Source organism: Heloderma suspectum, chromosome 15, assembly GCF_057233095.1.
Source record: "Heloderma suspectum isolate Gila_16-S chromosome 15, 16-S_ref, whole genome shotgun sequence".
In the NCBI taxonomy this organism is placed as follows: Eukaryota; Metazoa; Chordata; class Lepidosauria; order Squamata; family Helodermatidae; genus Heloderma; species Heloderma suspectum.
In genome coordinates, this window is record NC_139472.1 from 9,505,969 (window position 1) to 9,517,411 (window position 11,443).

General features: G+C 50.2%; 1 protein-coding gene across 2 annotated transcripts; it reads left to right on the plus strand.

Moving 5' to 3' along the window:
* The first annotated feature begins 1,691 nt into the window (after positions 1-1,691).
* On the plus strand, positions 1,692-10,582 carry LOC146335307 (F-box only protein 6-like). 2 transcript variants are annotated; one of them, XM_084821856.1, is made up of 7 exons: positions 1,692-1,832; positions 5,430-5,566; positions 5,787-6,059; positions 7,160-7,286; positions 8,584-8,679; positions 9,503-9,638; positions 10,094-10,582. In XM_084821856.1, exons 3-7 carry the CDS (start codon positions 5,801-5,803, stop codon positions 10,238-10,240), a joined length of 765 nt encoding a protein of 254 aa, XP_084677982.1. In that variant the 5' UTR covers positions 1,692-1,832; positions 5,430-5,566; positions 5,787-5,800; the 3' UTR covers positions 10,241-10,582. The 2 variants fall into 2 exon arrangements, with proteins under 2 accessions (XP_084677982.1, XP_084677981.1); XM_084821855.1 differs by lacking the exon at positions 5,430-5,566.
* The last annotated feature ends 861 nt before the right edge of the window (positions 10,583-11,443 follow it).

Here is an 11,443-nt window from a genome sequence, read left to right on the forward strand (position 1 = left end):
AGGGGGCATGGCCATCTGGGAACCCCAGAGGGCTGGATGTCACCTGAGGTTTTGCACCCCCAAACTAAAGCATTTGGTGCTTCCCAGTTGTCAAGAACTCCCATTTTCTTTCTGTGCTCAACCTGTGTGACAACTCCATATTAAGGGCACAATCATGCATGTGTAGACAGAAAAAAGTTCTACAACTCCCGTCATGCCCCAGCCAGCATGGGGAAGAAAAACCCTACAGCTCCCAGCATGGGGAATGCTGGGAGTTGTAGGACTTTTTTCTATCTAAACATGCATAGGATGTTCAGATAGATAATAATAGAATCATAGAATAGTAGGGTTGGAAGGGGCCTACAAGGCCATCGAGTCCAGCCCCCTGCTCAATGCAGGAATCCAGGTCAGAGCATCCCTGACAGGTGGCTGTCCAGCCTCGTCTTGAATGCCTCCAGAGTGGGAGAGCCCACCAGCTCCCCAGGTAATTGGTTCCATTGTTGTATTGCTCTTACAGTCAGGAAGTTTTTCCTTATGTTCAGCCGGAATCTGGCTTCCTGTCGTTTGAGCCCATTATTCCATGTTCTGCACTCTGGGATGACGGAGAAGAGATCCTGGCCTTCCTCTCTGTGACAACCTTTCAAGGACTTGAAGAGCGCTATCCTATCTCCCCTCAGTCTTCTCAAGGCTAAACATGCCCAGTTCTTTCAGTGTCTCTTCACAGGGCTTTGTTTCCAGTCCCCTGATCATCTTCGTTGCCCTCCTCTGAACCCTCTCCAGCTTGTCTGCATCCTTCTTAAAGTGCGGTGCCCAGAACTGGACACAGTACTCCAGATGAGGCCTAACCAGTGCTGAGTAGAGGGGAACTAGTACTTCCTAGGATTTGGAAGCTATGCTTCTATTAATGTTTGCAAAAATACCCCAAAATAGTGTTTGCCTTTTTTGCAGGAACATCACATTGTTGGCTTATATTCAGCTTATGATCTATGACAATTCCAATACTTCTTGCTTGTACTATTGTTGAGCCAATAGCATCAGCGATGCAATGAATATGAACTTGAGCACACTCCGGGAGAGAGCGGAGGACAGGAAGGCCTGGCGTGCCATGGTCCATGGGGTCACGAAGGGTCGGACACGAGTGAATGACTGAACAACACGCAGGGGATACTGAATATTGAATACAGATACTGAAGCTCCAATATTTTGGCCACCTAATGCGAAGAGAAAACTCCCTGGAAAAGACCCTGATGCTGGGAAAGACTGAAGGCAAAAGGAGAAGGGGACGGCAGAGGACGAGATGGCTGGATAGCATCACCGATGCAATGAACATGGACTTGAGCACGCTCCGGGAGAGAGCGGAGGGCAGGAGGGCCTGGCGTGCCATGGTCCATGGGGTCACGAAGAGTCGGACACGAGTGAACGACTGAACAACAACAGCAACCACCTAGCTACATTAAAATGCTGCGTTTCCCCGTTCCCACCCCATCTTTCTGCTCCTTGGGGTTTTCAAACGATTTTAGAGTTGTTGTTTTTTAAAGGTGTCCTAATACCTTTATACCGTATTAATACGGGGTCCTCAGAGACCCCGTAGCCAATGAACCAGATCCCCACCTCTACTTGTTTCTTATCTCTGCGGTCTTGGCAGTCCTCTTCTGAGTCGTGCAAGGAAGGGAGGGGATCGGCCGCTTGGTTGGTCGAGAGCCTGCCCGGACGAGGCGCCAGGCGGAACTTCCGTCGCCGTGTCGTATTGCGCGCTGCCGGATCCGCGGCGTTTCCTCCTTCATGTTTGCTGCTGGAGGCTCCTCGGGGCGGAGGCTCACGCGCCTGGCGCTCCCCTCCCGCTCCTAGCGCAGGTAACGCCGCCGCCGCCGCCGCCGCCGCCGCACACACGCACCCCTAGGAGGGCTTGCATGGGGCAAGGGGGGCAGCCAAGCAGCAACGCGGGCAGCGGGACTGCTTTGCACCAGGGCTGAGCTGGCGCAGCGTGACAGCTGTGCACGTGAGAATGCCGAAAGTCTGGCAGGGGCAGAGCCCAGAGAGAGAGAGAAAGAGAGAGAAAGAAAGAAAGAAAGAAAGAAAACAGAGAGATAGGGAAAAGGCTACATCAGGCTCTCCCTCCGGACGCCTTGGACTACAATCCCCATCATCCCCTGACGGCATGGGGGTTGCAGTCGACACGGGTGGAGGGCGCTGGGATTTCTTTTATGGGGAGGGGGACTGGGAGGCTGGGCTGGGCTGGGCTGGCCACGAGGGTGCCCCACGCTCGTCTTTTCCAGGAAGGGAAAGTGAAATTAGCAGGGAGCTCCTGCTTGCAACCCAGCCGTCTGCTCGGGTCTTGGCTGCTGTCTGAGGAGTGTCGTTGGCGGGAGGCCCTTTGGGCATACGCCCCTGCTAGAAGCCCAAGGGGCCAGACAGCCGGAAAAAGCGGCCCAGTGAAAGGCGGGACAGCGGTTCGAGTGGGGGGCCGCAGCGTTTTGAAGAGCTTTGGAACAGCTCTGATGGTTGCACTAAATATATATTGTTCGGGCCCCGAGTACATAACGATGCCAGACAATAGTGCAAGGCCTACGTGAGTCGCGCTGTTTCTCAGCTTCAGCGCCAGCCTGCAGTATTAAGAGTGGACAACACTGCAGGGTTGGTGTGAGCAGTCTTTCTCTCATGCACGCAGACACACACACAGCTGACAAAATCCCGTGATATGGAGATAATAACTCTGGAGTACACTGCAAGCCTGTAGTGCGTCAGCCGTCTTCAGTAGTTTCAGCCCCTCCTTTCTTACTTACACACACACACGGAAAGCCTCTGAGGTGTTGGATCATAACACTGGACCGTATTGTAGCGCTGTTGTAAAATCACAAACAGACACACACACCCCTCTCTGCCACACACACACACCTGCCATATGGTGATAAGTATGCTGAAATGTTTTTGCTTTGGCAGAGCATTTTGAAAAGAAAACCCTTTAAAAAAAAATCACGTTTTCCCACAGAGAAAGACATGTTAGCATTAGGCAGAGCAAGAGGTTGGACTCTCTCATCTTTGCTCCTAGGATTTCGGGGAGAAGGGTGGCAGAAAGATGTTGAACCCAGTCACAGTTGTGCTACAATGAAAAGAAAAGGGAAAGGAAAGGAAGGAAGGGAGGAAGGAAGGACGAGAGAAATAATTGCTAAGTTCTGGATTTCTCCATAAACAGCTGTTAGCTTTATCCCGCAAAAGGGGTGGGTGGGATGGTGCCAGAAATAAGTAGGAAGTTCCATTTACAGCAGGGGTGGCAAACTTGTGGTCTGCCACATGTTGTTGGACTCCAGTTCCAATCAGCTCCAGCCAGTGGGAAAAGATGATGAGAGTTGTTGTCCAACCACATCCAGAGGGCACAGGTTCCACACTCTTGTCAATGGAGTTCCAGTATCTGCCAGACAGCCCAGAAATGGGGCAATAAGTGTGCACTTCTCCCGATCGTCCCGAGATGTTGGCAATCCTGGGTGTACTGCCCCTGCTCAGGGAGGTTCCAGAGGTCCATCCGACAGCAAGCAGGAAGCCACCAGCAGGGCAAAAAATTCAATTCAAGTGGTTTTGGCTTTTAAGGCCCTAAATGGTTTGGGACTACATGATCTGAAGGACAATAATAATAATAAGTTGCCATTCTCTTTAAAAAGACCCAAGCAGACTTACAACTGCATTAGTAAAACATGCAAAATTTAAAATGGCTAAAAACAATTTCCATTAGAAATACCGAAATGTAATAAAATAAGCAAGACATCGGTGTGGTCTATGTTTCTATGAGCCTTCCCTAGTCTTACAGTCGGCATCAGAGGACCTACTCCCTGGCCCACCAGTAAGAGCCATCAGGCTGGTGGTCTCCAGGGATGGCGCTTTTTCAGTGGTGGCCCCACACTTTTGGATCTCTGTCCCCAAAGAGACAGGTACGGCCTCATCACAGCTGACTTCAAAAAAAGGAAGACTGTAGACCAACGTGTATGTGTTTAATTTAATGTATTATATTTCTATACTGCCCCATAGCCGAAGCTCTCTGGGCGGTTCACAAAAATGAAAAACCGTTAAAATACATTTATGTAAAATAGAAAAACTCTTCACATACTGACGTAAAACAAATAACAACAACATATATCTGAAACAATTTAAAAAAATCAGCCAGAGACAATCAAGAGACTCATTCTATGCTGCCAATTGCCTGAGAGAAGAGGGCAGTTTTAGCCTGGTGCCGAAAAGATGACCATGTTAGCGCCAGGCAGCCCCTTGAGGGAGACTATTCCACAAATGGGGAGCCACCACCAAAAAGGCCCTCTCCCTTGATGCCACCCTCCAAGCTTCCCTCAGAGGAGGCTTCCCAGAGGAGGGCCTTAAATGCAGATCACAGTGTACGGGTCTGTTCATGTAGTTGTACGTTCATGTTTTTGTAATAGTGTAAGCCACCTTGTGAAGGGAGTGTATTAAAAGATGGGTTAAAAAGCTCTTCAATAAAAAATGCATGTCTCCTCCTCTGTTGTTTGTCCCCAGCGTCTGGTCCTGATTGGGGAGAACCACATTAGTTATAACTGCCTTGAGAGCGAGTATGGTGTAGTGTTGGACGGGGAGTTGGGAGACCCAGGTTCTAGTCCCCGCTTGGCCATGAAGCTCACTGGGCGACTTTGGGCCAGTCATGGGCTCTGAGCCTAAGCTACCTCACAGGGTTGGTGTGAGGATACAATGGAGAGGAGGAGGAGCCACCTTGGGTTCCTTGCAAGAGGGAAAAAGATGGGATATAGATGTTAGAAAGAAAGAAAGAACGAACGAACGAACGAACTGGCTTTGCTGGATAAGCCCAAAGCACCATCTAGTCTACCCTTGCCCCAGCCAGCATGCTGGGAGTTGTAGTCCAAGCCGTCTAGATCTCTTCTTGATCATCCCAGAGTGCAGGACATGGAATAATAATCACGGAATAGAGCCAGCGTGGTGTAGTGGCTAGAGGGCTGGACTGGGAGCTGGGAGATCCAGGTTCTAGTCCCCACTCAGCCATGGAAGCTCACTGGGTGACTTTGGGCCAGTCACAGACTCTCAGCCCAGCCCACCTCACAGGGTTGTTGTTGTGAGGATAAAATGGAGAGGAGGAGGGTAATGTAAGCCGCCTTGGGTTCCTTGCGAGAGGAAAAAAGGTGGGATATAAATGCAGTAAAGTAAAATAAAATAAATAAATAATGGGCTCAAGTTACAGGAAGCCAGATTCCGGCTGAACATCAGGAAAAACTTCCTGACTGTTAGAGCAATACGACAATGGAAGCAATTACCCAGGGAGGTGGTGGGCTCTCCCACACTGGAGGCGTTCAAGACGAGGCTGGACAGCCACCTGTCAGGGATGCTCTGATTTGGATTCCTGCACTGAGCGGGGGGTTGGACTTGATGGCCTTGTAGGCCCCTTCCAACCCTACTATTCTATGATTCTATGATTCTAGACAGCAACCGGCTGGGAAAGGCTGATCGACTCCAGTATGCCCCTACCCACAAAGGGCCAACCCAGATGCCTCCGGGAAGTTCGTGAGCAAGGCATGGAGACAATGGCCTGCCCTCTGGTGATTGTTTCCACTATCAGGTATATTGCTCCTAACCGTGGAGGTTTTACCCAACTGTCAAGCACTAATATGTCCCCGATAGACATCTCCCCACCCCATCGATGTGGCCAATGTGTAGATGCGTGCGGCAGTTGTTGAGAAAAGGGGTGTTTCTGTACATGCGTAGGGTACCTTCCTGTTTATGCTGCTCGGTCTGACTCTTTCTCGGTTTCTTTCTCTCCCTCGGTTCTTCTTTTGCAGTCGGCCAAATAAGAATGGTGAATATCAGAGACTTGCCCGAAGACGTCCTGATGGATGTGTTGATTCTAGTCCCTGCCAGGGACCTGGTTCGCAGCTGCCGTCTGGTTTGCTTCCTGTGGCGGGACTTGGTGGACCTTCCCAGCCTGTGGAAACGCAAGTGCCAAGAAGAAGGATACTATCCCAAGACACTGGACAGGAGCGTCCCAGACTGGAGGAACTTCTACTTTCTCTGCACCCTGAAGAAGAACTTAATCAAGAATCCTTGTGCAGAAGGTATGTTCCGGGCCCCTGTAGTACCCCCCAAAGTATCCTGGGAATTGTAGTTTAGCTAAAGGTCTAATTCTTTGTTAGTAATCTCCGATCCCCACTCACAGATCTACTGTTCCTCTCCGGCTGAGAGAATGACTGTTAAACACTGTGTGTTCTACATAGAAATCCCTCTGCGTCTTTTGGACTACAGCTCCTATAATTCCCAGCCAGCATGGCCAGTGGTTGCATTATGGGAGATGTAGTCCAAACCATTTGGAGGGTACCAGATTGATTAGTCCTGCTTTACACACAGAGAGAATACCAAAGTAAGTTTGTGTGTAGAGCAAATGGAGAGAGCTTCGGCTATTAGGCAGTATAGAAAGGTAATAAATCAAATAAGTATGTATGTATATACGTGTGTGTGTGTATATAGGACATGACACTTTGCAGAATCCAAAGCTGCCTATTACAGGGCCGGTCCTACCATTAGGTAGCGTTGAGGCAGCTGATCCAGGGTGTTGTGAAAGGGCAGCAAATTGCTGGTCATTAAATTTTGTTGTTCTTGTATTTCTACTGTCAGCAAGGGGGAATAGTGTTTTGGACTCCAACTCCCATCAAGCCTGACCATCGACCCTGGTGGCTGGGGCTGATGGGAACTGGAATCTCCTTACCTCTGTTCTAAGGCCTGCATCGCTCCAGGATGTCTTCTCCTTCCACCACAAGAGACTGAAGTTTCTGCTGCCACTTCCCCCTCATCGCCTCTCCTTTTATGGCAAGGTGCAGGACCTCAGGCATGGGAGCCAAATCTGGCTTTCATAGGGACCCCAATCCCTTTCCCCCAACCACCAATCCTTTGGTGGTTTCCCAGCTTTTGTGCAGGTTTTTCCCTATTTTGAAAGGTCGAAATGCCTCTCCTAAGGCTTAGTTGCTGGCCGTAAGAGCTTGAAGCTGCAATATGCTGGTATTTTGGCCCTGCCCCCTTTTCCTTTGGCCCTGCCCACCACCAGAATGCGGCCCCCGAGAGCTTCTCCATAATGGAATTCGGCCCTTGGGCTGAAAAAGGTTCAACGCTCCCGTTTAATTGTCTTTTTTATTTTTATTTTTTTGGTTGCCTTTTCCCACAGCGGGCTTTGACTTCTGGGAAAAAGAATTCAATGGAGGGGATGAGTGGAAGATCGAGGCACTTCCTGGAGATCTCGGGCGGGATTTTCCTCATCCAGACGTTCAGAAATACTTTGTCACATCTTTCGGGTGAGGATTGTGTCTGTGCCCGAGCTAAAATTCAGCAGTTCCCAGCTGCTTGGGCCCCGCAGGCACACTTGGAGTTGTTTTTGCTTGTTTGTTTTTAAGTGTCGTAGGCGGGACCACAAAATGGCTGCTGTGAGGGAGTGGCTAGTCACAAAATGTTAGCGCCACAGTCACACTCTCTTTGCACGTGTCTGTGTGTTTTCTATCTATATTTTTCCTCACAGAGAGAGGGAGGGAGGGGGAGTGCATGCACCGAAAACACACGCACAGAAAACACACGCAGACAGAGCTAATCCAGCCTGTTGTTTCATGCAGGTCAATGGAGCAATATCCATGTGGGCATGACCACAAAATGGCTGCCATGGGGGAGTGGCTAATCACAAAATGGAGTGATATTGCCACTGACTTGCAGAGCGGGAGGGAAACCAGCAACTCCCCTCCCCAGAAAAATGGCTCAGGGGTGGGAAAAATTCCCATTCCCTACCAAGGACCCTGGTGCCCTAAGGGTCCTATGAAGGGGGCTGTCCCCCTCCCACCAGTCATTTTTGGAGCTTCCCCCGCCCACCCCAAAAGTCAGTCAATGGAGTCAACATTCCAGAGACTTGCATAGAATTAAAATACGCACTTGGTATCTGGCCTGTGGGAGGCCGCGACCCAGTTCAGATGATGAAACTACCCACAGTTAACAAACCATGGTTAACAAACTACAGGTTATCTGTGAGCACCTGCATGTGAGTAACCATGGTGGTTGTCGCCTGCTTCTGCTTTCAGTTAACAACCCAGGAATGCCCCATTCTGGGGTTGTTGCGTGACATCCAAACCAAGAACTCTGGGTTGTTTGGGGTTCAAACAACCCAGAGTCAATCCAACAATTGCCCTTCTCTACGTGCTGGTCCTTGTCTGGACAAAACAGCACCTTCCATGCACAAGGTGGGAGGAATCAGGTGCTTAGAATATGCTTAGTGGGTGCAGAACACCAGCTTTTTGGCATTGGGAGGAATTGGGAAACCTAGGAACAGTATGGAATAGAGTTTCCTAGTGGAGCGGCTGGCTGGCTGGCTAGCTTTGTAGACTCTCAAAAGTTCACACATGGCATGTTGGCCCATTCCTAGTCCTTACACCCTTTCTTAATCTGAGACATAGTCTTTCCAGGGCACAGCTCTTTGAGAGCTCTAGCTCAGCTCATGAAGATATGGAATAGAGGTAAGAACGAGAAGTTGTGAGCATATGTCGGGGAAGCAGGCCGGAAATTGTAATGCACCAGGCAGCGCACTTAACGGCTTGGTTGTGTCCTCCTCAGGGCCTGCATCAAAAACCAGATCATCACCTTAAAGGATCATGGCTACTGGGACCAGCTGATGGACGAAGTCAGGCCTGATATTGTGGTGAAGGACTGGTAAGTGTAGATTTGGGGAGAGGGGTGGGAGAGAAAATCAGTGAAGGAGAGCATGGAAAATGAAGAGTCAGACCAAAGGCTGGTCTGTCTCTCATCCAAGGTTCTGTTCCCACAGCGTCCAACAGGGAGATTGCTAGGCCTGGGCTCATGGGGCCAGGGCCCCAGTTCTATTTCCCAGGACCCCAAATCTGTTTCCCAGGGCCCCGAGCGTCAGTTGTTGGCAATGGAAGGTTTTTTCTCTCAGCTTAATTGCCCTGCGGGGCATGATTTTTCAAGGGGGATTTGCAGCTGGGATTAACACCCCCCCCCAAAAAAAAAAATCTTCCCCTGCGTGGCAATTAAGTTTAGAAAAAGCTTGACTTTCTCCATTGGTTTGGGATGATGTGGGCCAAGGTGCAAATTAATTGGAAAAAAAAATTGTACATGCAGTGATTTGGATGATAAATTAATTGGCTGGTGTTGCCTACTGTGAATGTAAACAAATCCTAGTAATTATTTCTAGATTTGCATACGTCGACATATATTAGCATATGTGTGTTTCCGGGAGTTTTGCGTCCTATGGGCCTGAGCCCCCGAATCTTTTAAGTGCCTATCAACTCCCCCTGGCAGCCAGCCAGATTCCCCAATGGGAAGCCCACAATCAGGACATGAAAGCAAGAGCATCCTTCTCCTCGTGTTCCCCAGTGCCTGGGATTGAGAGACACCCTGCTGTGCTGGCTGGGGCTGATGGAACTTGTGGCCCTCTAGCTATTTTGGCTTGCATGTTCCCTACCCCTGATCTAATGCTTGATGTCCTCGTATCATCCTCTCAAAATAACCCCAGGTACGCAGCCCGTTATGACTGCGGCTGCCGTTACCAACTCTGCGTGAAGCTTCTGTCAGCTGACTACATCGTCCTCCGTGAATTTGCCCCTGAAGACGTGATCATTGAGCAATGGAACGACGCGGAGTGGCATGAGGTAAAGTACCTGTGTGCGTGTGCCGGGGGGGGGGTGTGTGCACGGATTCGGCTCAAATTTCCACGCCCTCAGCGCAGCTCCAGAAACAGCCGCTTGCTTGCTTACGTACCAAGTAATTAAATAAATTTCTATAGTGGCCAATAGCCGAGGTTCCCTGGGCAATTCACAACCATTAAACACTGGGCGTCTTTGGCCAAGTTGAAAAATTTAAAATCTTCGTGCTGCAAGACCGTCATAGCTCACATGTGCCGAACGCAGCTTTCCCCAGCCTGGTGTTCTCTAGAGTTCCCATGATCCTCGGCCAGTGGGGGAGCTGATGGGAGCTGTAGTCCAGCACATTTAGAGGGTGTTGGGGAAAGGTGGACTAAATTGACACCTGATTTCATGCAGGACACGATAGGGACCAGAAAGCAGCTTGCAGAATCCAAACTATTTCCACTCTCTCTCGGCTTCAGGCTTCATACACGTTTCACAACTACTGTCCCGGCGTCCGACACATCTTGTTTCGTCACGGAGGCCAAGACACGCAGTTCTGGGCAGGCTGGTATGGCATCCGAGTAACCAACAGCAGCATCACCCTTGGCCCCGAGGTGGCGGACTGACAGGGAAGATGGCACCAGCGGCTAGGGATGTACGAGTCACTCACCTTTTCGAAGAGTGACATTCGCGGTGGGGGGGAGGCGCTCTGTCCCTCCCCCCGAAATTCTGTCCAGCCAGCTCCACTCCGCGGAGATTCCGCAAAGATAAATAAAAGTATTCAAACACCTGTTTGCATGAATTCAGAAACCTCCTGCTCAGGCGGCATGTATGACCGAAAGGAAATGTGAGACCAGAGGGACCCAGGAGGAAGGAGATGCAGAGAAAGCAGGGAAGGTGGGAATGGTGTGTGCGTTTGCAAGGGGGGGGGATTAACCAGAGGGATACAAGTAAGTGTACGTGAAGGCAAAAAAAAGAAAAGCAGTGCGAGTAAACTGGTGGCGACAGAAGCAGAGGGCAGGTTAAAGTGTTTGGGGAGGTAGGGCAGGAGGTGATAAAGGTGAGGGAGAGAATAGAGATAGATGCCCGAAGCCAGCATGGTGTAGTAGTTCAGGTGTTAAACTGGGAGCTGGGAGATCCGGGTTCTACTCCCCACTCGGCCATGGAAGCTCACTGGGTAACTTTGGGCCAGTCACAGACTCTCAGCCCAACCTACCTCACAGGCTTGTTTTTGTGAGGATAAAATGGAGAGGAGGAGGATTATGTACGCCACCTTGGGTCCTTGGAGGAAAAAAGGCGGGATAGAAATGCAATCAATCAATCAATAGAAGGAGCAGAGGTAAATGTGGGGGCACAGAGGAGCCAGGAGAGGAAACAAAGCACAGGAGCCTTCCCCAATCTCGTGCCCTCCAGATATGTTGACGACAATTCCCATAATTTCTCAGCCTTGCTACTGAAGAAAGGTCTTCCCTTGCAGCTTGGGGGTGGAGGGGGGAGAAGCTAGCAATACGGTGGCAGGATCAGAGGCGAGGCGGCTCGCTGACCCAATTTCATCATGCACATCTGTCTTCTGGGCAGGTTGTACTCGTGTTCACCCGGAAGTAGGTCCCATTGACTTCCAGGAGGGACTTACTCCCCCAAGTTGGCGGCCTTCGGATTGCATCTCGAGCTGCAAATCGTAAGCCCCACTGAACAATATGGATCTTACCTCCATGTAAAACATGCATAGGGTCAGGCGTCTCGTGCATTTGGTGCAAAAAACAGCACAAAACCTGTTCCTTCTCTCTTCCAGACCCAGCATAGGCTGGTTGTAATGATACACATGAAGC